This window comes from Pipistrellus kuhlii, unplaced genomic scaffold (assembly GCF_014108245.1).
Source record: "Pipistrellus kuhlii isolate mPipKuh1 unplaced genomic scaffold, mPipKuh1.p scaffold_m20_p_6, whole genome shotgun sequence".
NCBI classification, from domain to species: Eukaryota; Metazoa; Chordata; class Mammalia; order Chiroptera; family Vespertilionidae; genus Pipistrellus; species Pipistrellus kuhlii.
Window position 1 is genome coordinate 32,379,633 of NW_023425562.1, and position 14,067 is coordinate 32,393,699.

Consider the following 14,067-nt stretch of genomic DNA (forward strand, 5'->3'; position numbering starts at 1 on the left):
AAAGTCAAGAGCTAATCTGAATGTTGAGTGAGGGCAAACATTTTATGAGGATATGTAAACACTGGATTTTCTCAATGTAATTTTGCACTTAAATTCAAGTTTAAAATGCTGAATTTTGCTTCTAAAAAACCATTTTAAGTTATTATTATGTACAAAGGGTCAAAAACTACCTACTCCCTAAGAGAGCAAATATAATTACTATTTTGTACTTAGGAATTCAGGATACAATTGGGTTTGACCAAATAATTTTATTTAACTTTTCTTCATAGCAAAATAAAACACTTCCGATATGAATATTAATTCTTAGCCTTTTAGGTTCTATTTTAAGCTAATGTTCAAGTTTATTGTACCAAATTTCTTGAAACATTTTCCTGTATAAAGTTGAAAACCTTAAATATTGAAGCCCAGACCAGAATTTGAATTTAGATTCTGATGTTTAACTGTGAATTTGGGTACTTCACAAAACTGAGCTTGAGTTTCCTAATCTATAAAATGTATATGATAATACCTACTTCTCAGGGTAATTTTGAGGTTAAATGAAATAATCTGCATCAGGAGGTTAGCTTCATGATTTATATGTTTTTAATAAATTACAACTCAGTATTCTAAGGGATGAGTAGGTAAAAGGTAAGTATTGGTCAAGTTGAATTTAATTATTATTTGGACATTTTTATATCAAAATTTAAAGATCAAATGACATGGCTTATTAATGAAAAGGTTATTTTAATTGTGATCATCTTACTCATGAGCAGTTATTCATGCTGCAATATTATAAATTCCTCAGGGTAAATGATAGTTTAACAAATTAATGAGAAAAATCATGCTATTTTTGAACATTGTTTTTGTTCTTTTTTATTTTTGTTACTCTAATAGTTTAAAAACTGTTACTTCCTTATTTTAAATTGTGTTCTTTTGATTACTTATGAGATTGTACATTTACAGAAATATAAATCACCTTTGTTTATAAAAGGAGAAGTGACAGCTCTTCCTTACTGTGAAATTCCAATTAATAAATGCTGATGGAATGATGGAACTGGAAAATTTACATTTGGCAAATATTGTACCATAGTAGTTGGATGTAAAAGTAGTGGATGAAAAGATGAGATACAGTATATTTGCATAGTCTTAAAGTATCTCCCCCACAAGACACTTATTAATTACAAAGGGAAAACTAGAGAAACCTGCAGACTACACTTTAACTGAGTGATCAAAGGTAGTATCACCAATAATGGGACATTCTGACATCTGTATTTCCTGAGAGGTGGTTCTGATAATGACACAGAATTACTTCAGTGGTTCTCTTGCCCCAAAAAACCTATGTTTAATCGTGAGAAAATACTCAAACTGAGAGACATTCTACAAAATAACTGGCCAGCAGTCTTCAAAAGTGTCAAGATCATAAAAGACAAAGAAAAACTGAGGAACTTGCCCAGATTGGAGGGGATTTGGTAGACATAACAACTAAATGCAAAGTGTGATCTTGATTTGGGTACATGGCTAGAAAAAACACACGACATAAGTAGACAATTGAGGAAATTTTATTATGGCCGATATATCAGTTAAAAGACTGAAAGTTTATTTCATAAAGAAACTTAAAAAAATAAAGCAAAAAACCTTGAAGTTTGAAAGGACTATATTAATATTGCTATGAAGACTAACAGGGTTTTTTAAATCATTGGTGTCCAGCTAAGTGAGCTGTAGTTATTTTCAGACAGTCTCTAAAAAATAGTAATAGGGGAAATCATATTAAAATCCTGGTAGTACTAAATTAATGGTTTTAGTCTATTTAAATAAATGCCATAAATCCTTTGTTGCATTGCATTGTATTTGTGTATGTGGTGAATGCACTTCTGTTTTGAAGGACATGTTTAGTTTTTAGGGTGATCACATACAGAAATTTCTGAAATTGTGTCTTTGTTCTTAGGTAGGAAAACATATGATGTGATTGTGATAGATCCACCATGGCAGAACAAGTCGGTTAAAAGAAGTAACAGGTAGGTGTAAACAAGTCTTCTATTAGGTAGGTTTTCTGAAGGCTATCGTCCTTTGTACATTTTAGTTACATGTGCTAAAAACATTAGTTTTTGATAAAGGTTGTCTCAAACTGCTGAAACACTTTAGTATTAAAGTTTTAATTTCTTTAAGTAGATAATTCTCTTGAACTAGAGCTATATATAGGTGTAAGGATGTTAAAAGTAATATATTTATTAATTACTGAGGTAACTGTCTGAACCCATTCAGGGATGTTTCTGCAAAGGGCAACCTTTTTGCCTTCTTTAATATCAAACACAAAAGTTTAGAAATATATACTACCATAGTATATATTTCTAAACTTTATATATATTTCTAAACTTTATATATTTCTAAACTTAATATATAACATAGTATAGATTTCCTTAATAATCTGACTTTTTTACTAAGCTGCTGGAGGTAATCTGTCATAGCTGGTAGGATTGTGCTTGTGTAGTGTGTGTCTGTGTGTGTGTGTGTGTGTGATCTGTTTATTATAGCTTTTGCAAATGTATAACCTAGATATTATCTGACCAAAGATATGAGACCTCTACACTGAAAATTATAAAATATTTTTGAGAAAAATTAAAGGAAACATTAAAAAAAATTAAATTTATAGTTGACATACAATATTATAGTACTTTCAAGTGTAGAACATAGTGATTAGACATTGCTATACCTTATGAAGTCATCACCCTGATAAGTTTGGTACCTATCTGGTATCGTATTTAGTTACTATAATAATATTGAATATATCCCCTAAGCAAAGAGAATCTTAATAAAAGAAGATCTCATACATTGAAGTGGGACTTTAACAAACTATCTAAAAATATATTTTATTGATTTTTTACAGAGAGGAAGGGAGAGACATAGAGAGCTAGAAACATCGATGAGAAACATCGACCAGCTGCCTCCTGCACACCCCCCACCGGGGATGCGCCTGCAACCAAGATACATGCCCTTGACCGGAATCAAACCCGTGACCTTTCAGTCCGCAGACTGACGCTCTACCACTGAGCCAAACTGGTTTCGGTTAGTTGTTGTTTTGAAATTGTTGGTTCTCTCTCATTTGTTGACTTTTTGATACCCATTCTGACAAGAGTGAGGCAGTATCTCATTGTAGTTTTGATTTGCATGATAATTAGTAATACTAAGCATCTTTTTGTATGTCTATTGGCTATTTGTATTCTTCTTTGGAGAAATGTTCTTTTGTGACCTTTCCCCATTTTTCTGTTGTATTGCTTATTTTTTTTTATTAATGAGTTATATGGATTTCTTATATATTTTGGATATCAACTCAGATAAAAAGATATCATTTATGAATATATTATTTCTTTCAAGCAGGTTGTCTTTTTGTTTGTTGAAGATTTATTTATCTTTGCAGAAGCTTTTTAGTTTGTTGAAGTCCCACTGGTTTTTTTGCTTTTGTTTCCCTTGCTCAAGGGGATATGTAAAAAGAGATATTACTCAGACTGACGTCAAATAGTTTACTTTCTATATTTTCTTCCTTACATTTTTTTAAAACCATTTTGAGTTTATTTTTTTAACCAATAAGTTTTTCAATTATATTTTGCATTCATCAATATTTTATATCAATTTCAGGTGTACAACCTACAGTTACCATGCATTAGAGTTGGATTCCGACGTTTATTGTATTTGGACATTTTGATGTTATTTACTTTTTCTAGAGCAGATTTAATAGTAGAAACCTCATTGTAGTCAATTGAGGAATATAGGAGAGACAGCAGAAAGACAAATTGCATATGAGTCCTTAATTTAGCTGTATTCAGAGGAGATCAAATTGAGGAAAACTCTCTGTTCTATAAGAAACATCAGAGGTTAGCATGGCTGTATAGCATACCTCTTAAAGAAAAGGGGATTTTATGCAAGGATGGATGAATTATATCCTGGAAGCAGCAATAGGGGGCCTGGGAGAATTCTTTTTATTTTTTATTTTTTATTTTTTATTTTTTAAAATATATTTTATTGATTTTAGACAGAGAGGAATTGAGAGGGATAGAGAGTTAGAAACGTCGATGAGAGAGAAACATCGACCAGCTGCCTCTTGCACACCCCCCACTGGGGATGTGTCTGCAACCAAGGTACGTCCCCTTGACCGGAATCGAACCGCGGACCTTTCAGTCCGCAGGCCGACGCTCTATCCACTGAGCCAAACTGGTTTCAGCGGCCTGGGAGAATTCTAGTCTCACTTCTCCCAGTTGTATATCTTAAGTGTTGGAAAACGGCAGCATATACCAGTATTTGATTGAGTATTGTAGAGCAAGTAGTGCAAGAGAAACTAGACTTCATACTATTAATGGCCATGAGATACAAGATTAGGATTTTTAATTTTTAATTTTTTTGTAATGAAAGCATAAGAATTTTAGAGAGGCCAGTGGAATTGATTGGGAAGGAAGAAAGAAGGAGGATGATAGACTGAGGGATGAAAATACAGTAGAATATTGAGACAGTAGTGTCCAGACTACTGTGACGGGGTACCTGCGTAATGTACAGATTATGACAACCAAACAATAATTGTAAAAAGCATGTTGTAAATATTACTAAAATTACTGAACTGCAGTGCATTTAAAAGTGATAAAGAAATATAGACCGACAAGTTGAAACAAGTTATAAAACAAAAAATAAAGTTATTTCTGACTTGCCCATAATAGTGTGTCCACTGGATGTCACTGTGGGTACATATTTAGTGATACAAATGCATAACTATGGGAGCTTTGTGTTTGTGGAGTAGGTGCTATACTGGCTTTTTCCATGCTTATTATTGTTATTTTTGCAGCAAATTTTGCTAACATTTTTCTGTTTATTTTTAGGTATAGTTATTTGTCACCACTGCAAATAAAACAAATACCTATCCCTAAACTGGCGGCTCCAAACTGTCTTGTTATTACTTGGGTGACTAATAGACAGAAGCACTTACGTTTTGTAAAGGAAGAACTTTATCCTTCCTGGTCTGTGGAGATAGTTGCTGAATGGCACTGGTTAAAAGTAAGTTCAGAAGTTAATTTGTTTGTTCATATAGCATGACATGTAAGTCACATTAAGATAGCATCTACTGCCGAAACCGGTTTGGCTCAGTGGATAGAGCGTCAGCCTGCGGACTGAAAGGTCCCGGGATCAGTTCCGATCAAGGGCATGTACTTGTGTTGCGGGCACATCCCCGATAGGGGGTGTGCAGGAGGCAGCTGGTCGATGTTTCTCTCTCATCGACATTTCTAGCTCTTTATCCCTCTCCCTTCCTCTCTGTGGAAAATCAAAAAAAGAAAAAAAAAAGATAGCATCTACTTTTTAATACTTAACATGTTGCTGCTCTACTCCTTCAACATAGTCTAATTAAAATTTTTACTTTGCTGGTAAATACTTTCATCTTTTTATTTTAAGGCTTTGTTTGTTCGCTCTGATTTTGTAACAGTTCTAAACTACTGGCCTTAGTAAGCCACTCAGAGAAATACCAGGATGAATTTTTAAAAAGCTCTGTTGTCTGTAGTTTAAAAATCAACAAACAAAAATTCCGAGGAATCTGTTCATCACTAAACATAGAAATAGCCTTACCCTTTATCTTCTTTCTCATTATGCATCCACAATTTCAGTCACCATTTTTGACTCCTTTCCTTTTTTTCTTTCTTTTGTTGCTGGGGGTGGGAGGGAGAATAGCAAATTAACCCAGTGTGGCAGATCCTATAGATCAGGCTGAAACCAGCAGTCGGACATCCCCCAAGGGGTCCTGGATTGGGTAGGGTGCAGGCTGGGCTGAGGGGATCCTCTTCCTCCATGCATGAATTTTGTGCACCAGGCTTCTAGTATTATATGAAACACTATTGTTATAATAGAAGGAGTAATCTACATTGAGTATAAAGAATATCATAAGAATGAGAATTTCCAGTGCTTTAAATGCACTTTATAGTAGAGGTGCTATCTCATGGCTCTAGTGGTGATAAAAAGGTTTCACTGATTTTGTTTTTAGGTACTTTGATATGGGCTAAAGAATTTTATAGCTAAAATAAATGAATATTCTGATAATGAAAATATATATCTCTACCTTTAATTAATGAATTGATAGTGTTATTATGAATATTTTGAATTTAATTAGCTTAAGTAAGTCTTTGAGAATCTGATCACTCCAAGATGAAAAGATAAAATTAATTTCTGGATTTATAATGCCCAAGGATTGTACAATTATCTATCTCATCAATCCCTGAGCTTCTTTCATTATTAATTTTAGCTCTGACAGCATTAATGACACTGTTTCCTATAAATGAAGGAAAGTATTATAATCTACTTAGTCACATTGCCAGTAATCATTAAATATTTGAATGAATGAATAAATGAGTTTATGATGGCATGGTTTCCAGGAAAAAATATTAATGAAAATTAGAGATTTCTGTGTACAAAATGATAAAGTGATATTTAAAATATTTTTTAGTCCCTTACAGCTGCTCTGTCCAATATGGTAGTTTTCTCTGTAGTTTGTTCAAACTGAGATGTGGTGGTAGGTATAAAATACTAGATTTTGGAGGTTTAGTATGAAAAACATTATAACTTATCTCAATATATTTTTTGAATTTTTACATAATGAAATAATATTTTTGATATATTAGATTAAATTAAATATGTAATTAAAATTAATTTCACTGCATTCTTTTGATTTTTTAAAATGTTGCTTCTAGAAAATTTGATACACATATTTGTGGCTCAATTATACTTATTTTTATTAGACAACATTAGCCTGGAAGTTTAATAATTTATTTTTCTTTGGTGTAAAATGTGGGAAAAAAGTCACAAACAAACATTTCCAGGATACTTATAAATAAATAAAAATATGATTTTTTTTACTCCTTCCTATCAGATTACCAATTCAGGAGAGTTTGTGTTCCCATTAGATTCTACTCACAAAAAGCCTTATGAAGGTCTTATACTGGGGAGAGTTCAAGAAAAAACTAATTTACCATTAAGGTAGGAATGGTGATTTTTCAGTTATATAAATCTATTAAGTTTTAGGTTTTTAAAAATTATTAATCAACTGATCATTGATTTTCTTTAACTTTTACATTTTCAAAAATATGCAAATGTCCCATGCCAAAGAAGTATGAATGGTATGGTACATGAAATTTTATAATATTTTTTGTTTTATCTAGTATGTAATTGTTGAAAAGGAAATTATTAGGAATGTCTTAATACTTAAATTGTTGATTTCCATTATTGTTTCTATTAATTTTAAATTCAGATATTATTTGAAAGGTGAAAAAAATTAAGGCAACTGTGGCTTGTATATAAAAAATGTCCCGTAAAATATAATTTACTTTCTTCTCTTTTAATTAGGAATATGCTCCCCATTCCAGATCACAAGTTAATTGTCAGTGTACCCTGTGCCCTTCACTCTCATAAGCCACCGCTTGCTGGTATGTTTTTATAAATAGAATTATTCTGACTTCTGTCAAATTTAAAAAAAGGATTGAGCCGAGACCGGTTTGGCTCAATGGATAGAGCGTCGGCTTGGGGACTGAAGGGTCCCGAGTTCGATTCCGGTCAAGGGCATGTACCTTGGTTGCGGGCATATCCCTGGTGGGGGGTGTGCAGGAGGCAGCTGACCGATGACTCTCCCTCTCTCTCTCTCCCTTCCTCTCTGTACAAAATCAATAAAATATATATATAAAAAAAGGATTGAATTTAGTATTCTAATGGTCTAGAGATTTGGAAATTAAATCAGATATGTTATTTTAATTAATATTCTAAAATTTTATAGCAGAATATATGAAGAGTTGTTTTTTGTTTTGTTTTTGTCTTGCTGCCCTTGCTTGTTCTAAAACCAGCTCAGAATAGTAGTCAGAGATGGTTAGAATTCCTTTTGGTATTTGGTAGAAACTCTCAGGGTTTTATGTTGAGGTAATGTTGCTTTTCTGAACCATTGGAAAGGTAATTGCTGCAGCCTGCAACTTTTACTAGTCTTAATGCTTTAGTATAATGTTCATCATTCAATGAAACTAAGCAGTGAGGAATAGTGAAAAGTTTTGGCTTTGGATATTTACTGTCATGAGTTTGAATATTGGCTGTGCAATTTGAGTGAGTTACTCTAATCCACATGTGTCAAACACAAGGCCCGCGGGCCAAATCCGTCCCGCCAGGCCTTGCAATGTGGCCCGCACCGCGCTGTCATCACTGCACTCCGCTGCGTTTCCATCACAATGACAGTTTATGACTGTTCCGTAAACCATTCGGCCCGCGATTTAGGCTGGATTTTAGATTTTGGCCCCTTCTCTGATTGAGTTCAACACCCCTACAATCATTTTCCATCTCAAAGTGCTAATTTAAGATGGAATAATGATATTTAATCTTTAAATTTGTGAGGATTGGTTATAATATATTTGAAATTCTTTAGCATATACTAGAAGCTCAGTGAATGCTATATTTTTCAAGTGAAAGTTCAAACAATAGGATGTTCTTGAGAGAGATTGAATTTTATATTCAAAGTTTGCTATTCAAATAATTTCTTCAGGAATATATATTTTATTAATTTAGTGATCCCTGCTTTGAAAACCCCCAACTTTTCAAGCTCTTACTCAGAAAAACTACAGCCCTCATCCTGTCATATTATTTTGTAGAAAATGGTATAGTTTATGAGTTAGGATATATAGGAAAGTGAATACACATTCCTTAAAGAATTTTTATTGATAGCACTTAGGCTTTCTGTATCTTAAATTGCTTATGTAGAAGAAACAGTGTTATGTTACTTCATTCAGATGTCTACCTCATGATTATTATTATTTTTTTACTTAGAAGAAGAATTCTCTGTGAATAATTGCCTTTAAACTTTGGACTGCCATAGATTCTTTAATGCATTAAATATGTGACTTAAATGAAAATGGTATTGTACTGCTCTTTGAGAAAAAAAATTGTTTGACACTAGTTATACTCGATGGAGGAATTCTAATTTGTATTCTTATCACTTAAATTTTAATCAGCCAGTGAGTGCCAAAGCTCAATTTAGTGTTTGCCTTAGGGCTTATTATTTTACTTGTAAAAATCCAAAAGCTAAGATCCAAAATATTTCATTCTTAAATAATAATTATACTATTTATCAATTACTTTTAAATAAAATTATGTTTAAAGTGATAAAGTTATAACACAGTGAAAACAATCAGTCTTTTATTACTACTAATAAAAATTAATGTTACAGCCTGTGTCTATGAAATGCAGTTCTGCCATATTCCCAGCAGAGAGCAGCACAAGTACACAAGAACCATTTGAAACAAAAATTAGACGGGGTGGTGGGGCGAGTCGCATTATTTCATGTATGTAATCCTTATGCTTTGGGTACATAGTGATAGACAAGAAATACTTGTAATCCTTTATTTTTTAGTTCATGTTATTATATAGCATGTGCATGTATTTTTAGGTGTAGAGCTATACAAATTAAAGCTACCAGAAAGCAGCTTTCAAATTTCTGCAGTATATTTTACTTTGAGATCATAACTCTAGAATTTAGGATGACACATGTCCTATATATAATGTTTAGAACTTTTACTTGTAAATGTTCTTAAATTGCAAATTCATAAACTGAAAAGTTCTTTTGCTTCTAGAAACACCAAGATTTTTTAAAAAAAATTATAATTTGTTATTTCTGCCTCAATATAAAAAGCAGCAAAATTAGCAGCATATTCATTTCAACTAATACATTTACTCGATTTTTAAGTTTTGAAGTTTTCTCCTTACATTGAAAGATAAGCCATCAATAACTATGATGGCTTATAACCCAGCATTATAAATGTATATTCTTAAGTTTAAAGATTTAATAGGAAGATTAGGAAATAAAAGTATTTTAGTCAAACTTTATATTTTATATTTTACCTTAGAGGAATTTCCATTCATTTTTACTACTTTACTCAGTAACAGTCTATCTGAAGAGTAAAACATAGTTTTATGAGAATCTATATAGCGTTTGAGCATCTTCCCATCCTTGCTCCCAGAGCAAAGGGGAATTACTGGCGATGCATGGATTACTTCCACATTGTTGGTTAGAAGTATATTTACTAATACCAGATATTATGTAACTAAGTATAATATGTACATGTTTTACTCATATTTAAATATATATGCACTTAATGTTTTTAAAAAATATATACTTTTATTGATTTCAGAGAGAAAGGAAGAGGGAGAGAGAGAGAGAAACATCAGTGATGAGAGAGAATCATTGATTGGTTGCCTCCTGCACACCCCACATTGGAGATGAAGCCTGTAACCCAGGCTTGTACCCTGACTGGGAATCAAACTGTGGCCTCCTGGTTCATAGCCCTGATTTATCAGTTTTCGTTTGTAGATGAGAAATGAGGATTTTAACACCCACACGGATGACTTCAGTTTTCCAGCAACTTAGCCCTACTGGCTGGGCTGCATTTACTTTTTAATGGAGATATAATTGACATATCATATTAGTTTCAGGTGTACAACAGGATTCAATATATCTATGTACAGATGCCCCCAATTTTCAATGATTCTTCTTAACAATTTTTTTTTAACTTTACAATGGTGCCAAAATGATATACAGTCAGTAGAAATCATACTTTGAATTTTGAATTTTGATTTTTCCCCTGGGCAATACCACACTTTCTCAGAATGCTGGGCAGCAGCAGTGAACCACCGCTCCAGGCAGCCACTTAGTCCCAAGGATAACCAAGTCACTTAAAACCTACAGTGCATTTATTGTGTTAGGTGATTTTACCCAACTATAGACTAATGTAAGTGTTCTGAGCATGTTTAAGGTAGGCTAGGCTCGGTTGCAATGTTCAGTAGGTTAATTGTATTAAGTGCATTTTTGACCTATGATGTTTTCAACTTGTGATGGGTTATCAGGGCATAACCATCGTAAGTTGAACATCTGTATTGTGAAATGATCACCAACAGTAAGTCTAGTTAATATCCATCATCACACATAGTTATACATTTTTTTCTTGTGATGAAACTTTTAAGATCTTGCATTTAATTTTAAATGGATATTTTAAATTAATAAGAATAGTTTTTTTTATTAATTTGCCTTTATGTCTTTTGCTTTCTTTTGAACTTAAACAAATATTTAGCATCATAAGACATATTCCTTGATTTTCTATTTTTTGTTAACTAGGAAGAAAAAAATCATGCGGTAATGTGTTGCATTGAGAAAGGAGGTGGTAAATGGGTTTAGGTTATTTGTATTTTTCCACTCTAAGTCATCTTTTTCTATTAGATTGTGAACTCTTAGAAAACATGGATATCTTTTCTTTTCTTTTTAAATTAACTCCCATAGCACTGATTAAAGTAGATGCTTAGAATAGTAAATATTTTTGATTGGCTGACTCCAGTTTAGACTCCAGATTAAAGTCCCAAAATAGAGTTGCTAACATCTTTGTACTGAAAAACTGAACAAATAAGCAAAAACAAAGAGAACCTTGGTTCACTATTATCTTAGACCACATTAAAAGTGAACTGAGGCTGGTAATGCATCATGCGGGGTGGGGAACGTGGAAAAGTGCTACAGGTTATTGTCCTCTAAGACTTTGGGGAAATTTTTCTCTTTCTAGTTCAGTACCATTTAATTCTTTACGAAAGGACTAGAAATCTTTTTGTTACCATCTCCTAGATGCTAGCAAAGTCTAAATTTAAATTCAGTTGAGTTATAGACAGGTACTTTTAGTTCTTTGATATATTTTTTTTAAAATAGGACCAGTACTTTCAAATATATTGCTGTGAGAGCAATTGAAGAACATTATAAAAACATAAAAATTTTCATATATTGGCTTTTAGACCTTACCTACATCAATTTTTCCTAAGGAACTCTTCTTATTACTAAAGGGAATTTGATAGATTTCTTCCAAGCTCAATCTTGTATAGCAATTAAGATTTTATTTTACCTGTCCAGTGACTTTTTTTCCCTGAGTTGTTATTTTCATACCCAGTTTCTGTAATTAGTGAATAGCTAACTTAGCAATGTGATTAAGTTTAAATTGACTTAAGTATTTGTCTAAGTGAGCATGGTAAAAGCTTCTATGGTATTCTTTTCTTTCAGTTAGTTTTGATCACAGCTATTTATCCAGTATATATAAGATACTTTTTTTCCCAACAAAATATCATTTTCAATAATAATATAATGAAGAAGGAATACTTAACTATGGAAATAATATAGTAAAATTTTTTAACTAAGGATGTATAATTTGAAAGTGAAAGAATGTTCTTAGTACCACCAAGTTATAGCTAGGGGATATAGTTATTTGTTAATTATGTATTCTGAATATTTCTGGGTCCAACTGTTCATTCACTTCACTTTCACTAAAGTATATGTTTGCAGAGACTTACATTTTATCTTAGTTTTTAAAGTGGGTTGTCTCTGAATTGTTATTGTCGACTTCTTTTTTATGCATGGATTGCATTTATTAAAAAATAAATTAAGTTTGTACTCAGAAGACATGTCAGCAGTATTGGAAAACTGAAGTCATCTGTGTGGGTGTTAAAATCCTCATTTCTCATCTACAAATGAAAACCGATAAATCAGGGCTACAGGAAGTTCTCATGGAGTTTTTCTCAATCTCAAGGGTACTTATTTCAAATGACTTTCTACCTATAAATAGTAAAGCCTGTGACAAAATCCTTGAAATTAATTTGCTATCTATTTTTAAGGAAATATTTTTGCTTTTCTACTCTTAACTGCTAAAAGGATATTGATTCTTTTCTGAATAATAATTTTTGTGTTTTTCTCTTTTTCAAACAGAGGTTTTAAAAGACTATATCAAGCCAGATGGGGACTATTTGGAATTGTTTGCTCGAAATTTACAGCCCGGTTGGACTAGTTGGGGCAATGAAGTCCTCAAATTTCAACACGTGGATTATTTTATTGCTGAGTCTAGAAGCAGACTCTGATCTTAAAAGTTGTGATTTTCTTCAGTTTTTTCTTATCTCCCTTTATTCTGATTTTTTTTTTTTTTTTTTTTTAATTACCAAGCAGTACTCTTAGAACTGTAAACAGGACCTGGTTGTTCAGCAAAATAGCCAGAGGTGATTAGCCTTTATGTGATTTTGAGATGAATTTTACTTCACTTGCAATAGTATTATATACTATTCTAGGCTCATTACAAATAAAGATGGTAAGTGTTTAGAAAGATGGCAAGACTTTGTTATGGAGACAGTCATGAAGCCTGCACTGTGGACCAGAGGTCATAATTCTGCCTATGGATGTGTATTTTTTTGGCCCACACATTGATATAAAACATTTGAGGCATCATTCTAGAAAAACCAGGAAATTTCATATAGAAGTCCAGTATATGTTCTTCCCTATATTGATTGGTAGGACTCAGTGGTGGCAGCTCTTTTGGGAGGGGTCATATACTCCCCAGTTTATGGCAGTGTGCCTCTTGCTCATGACATTCACTTACATTATCGATCTGGCCCCTGTAAAATCTAAATATACAGCCTCTGTTTTACTATAACATCCTGGGAAGAGCATTCAGATACCTGCAAAGTTTGTACTGAGTTTAAGGAACATTTTTTGGAGGATTTTAAATTGTGTTCAAGGCTACTTGTCAAGTATGTGTTAGTTTGCTTATTTTTTGGGCAAAAATGTAAAAGAAATTTCTTATACTATTAAAAATGTCAGAGGTGGCATAATAAAGGAAGCTACACTCAGTTCTCCCAGGACCAAACTGGAATTACAATTAAAATACAGAAAAATCAACCTGAATAACCAAATGAAGACTAGCTGAACAGAAGTTTCATAACCAAAATTTTACAGAAGAAGCCACATCAAGACTTGTAGGAAGGGCGGAGATGCTAAAGGGATGGCCTCAGTCCCACAGGCGGCTGAGATTTTAGAGGGGTCTCTCAGCTGCGAAGGTTCCCCCTCAGGAGCATGGAGTCTCAATTCCACTCTAGGATCTCCTACCCAGAGCACTAGAGCTAGGAAGAAGTGCTCATACAACACCTGGATGTGAAAATCAGTGGGAATCCTCCCGCCAAGGAGAGCCAGCTGTCTGCTAGAGACACAGGAGCACTCTTTAACTATGCTGATTTATTATATAT

The 14,067-nt window shown here is 32.9% G+C and overlaps 1 protein-coding gene across 7 annotated transcripts in view; it reads left to right on the forward strand.

The window, feature by feature from the left end:
• Positions 1-13,817, forward strand: part of METTL4 (methyltransferase 4, N6-adenosine) — a 37,376-nt gene extending 23,559 nt beyond the window's left edge. For 6 of the 7 annotated variants that reach the window (XM_045574396.1, XM_045574398.1, XM_045574395.1 and 3 more), the window contains exons 5-9: positions 1,925-1,994; positions 4,842-5,016; positions 6,875-6,981; positions 7,348-7,427; positions 12,764-13,817. In XM_045574396.1, the coding sequence (XP_045430352.1) occupies positions 1,925-1,994; positions 4,842-5,016; positions 6,875-6,981; positions 7,348-7,427; positions 12,764-12,912 (581 nt within the window). In that variant the 3' untranslated portion in view covers positions 12,913-13,817. The remainder of the gene's footprint in view (positions 1-1,924; positions 1,995-4,841; positions 5,017-6,874; positions 6,982-7,347; positions 7,428-12,763) is intronic. The other variant, XM_045574399.1, reaches the window with a different exon arrangement.
• The last annotated feature ends 250 nt before the right edge of the window (positions 13,818-14,067 follow it).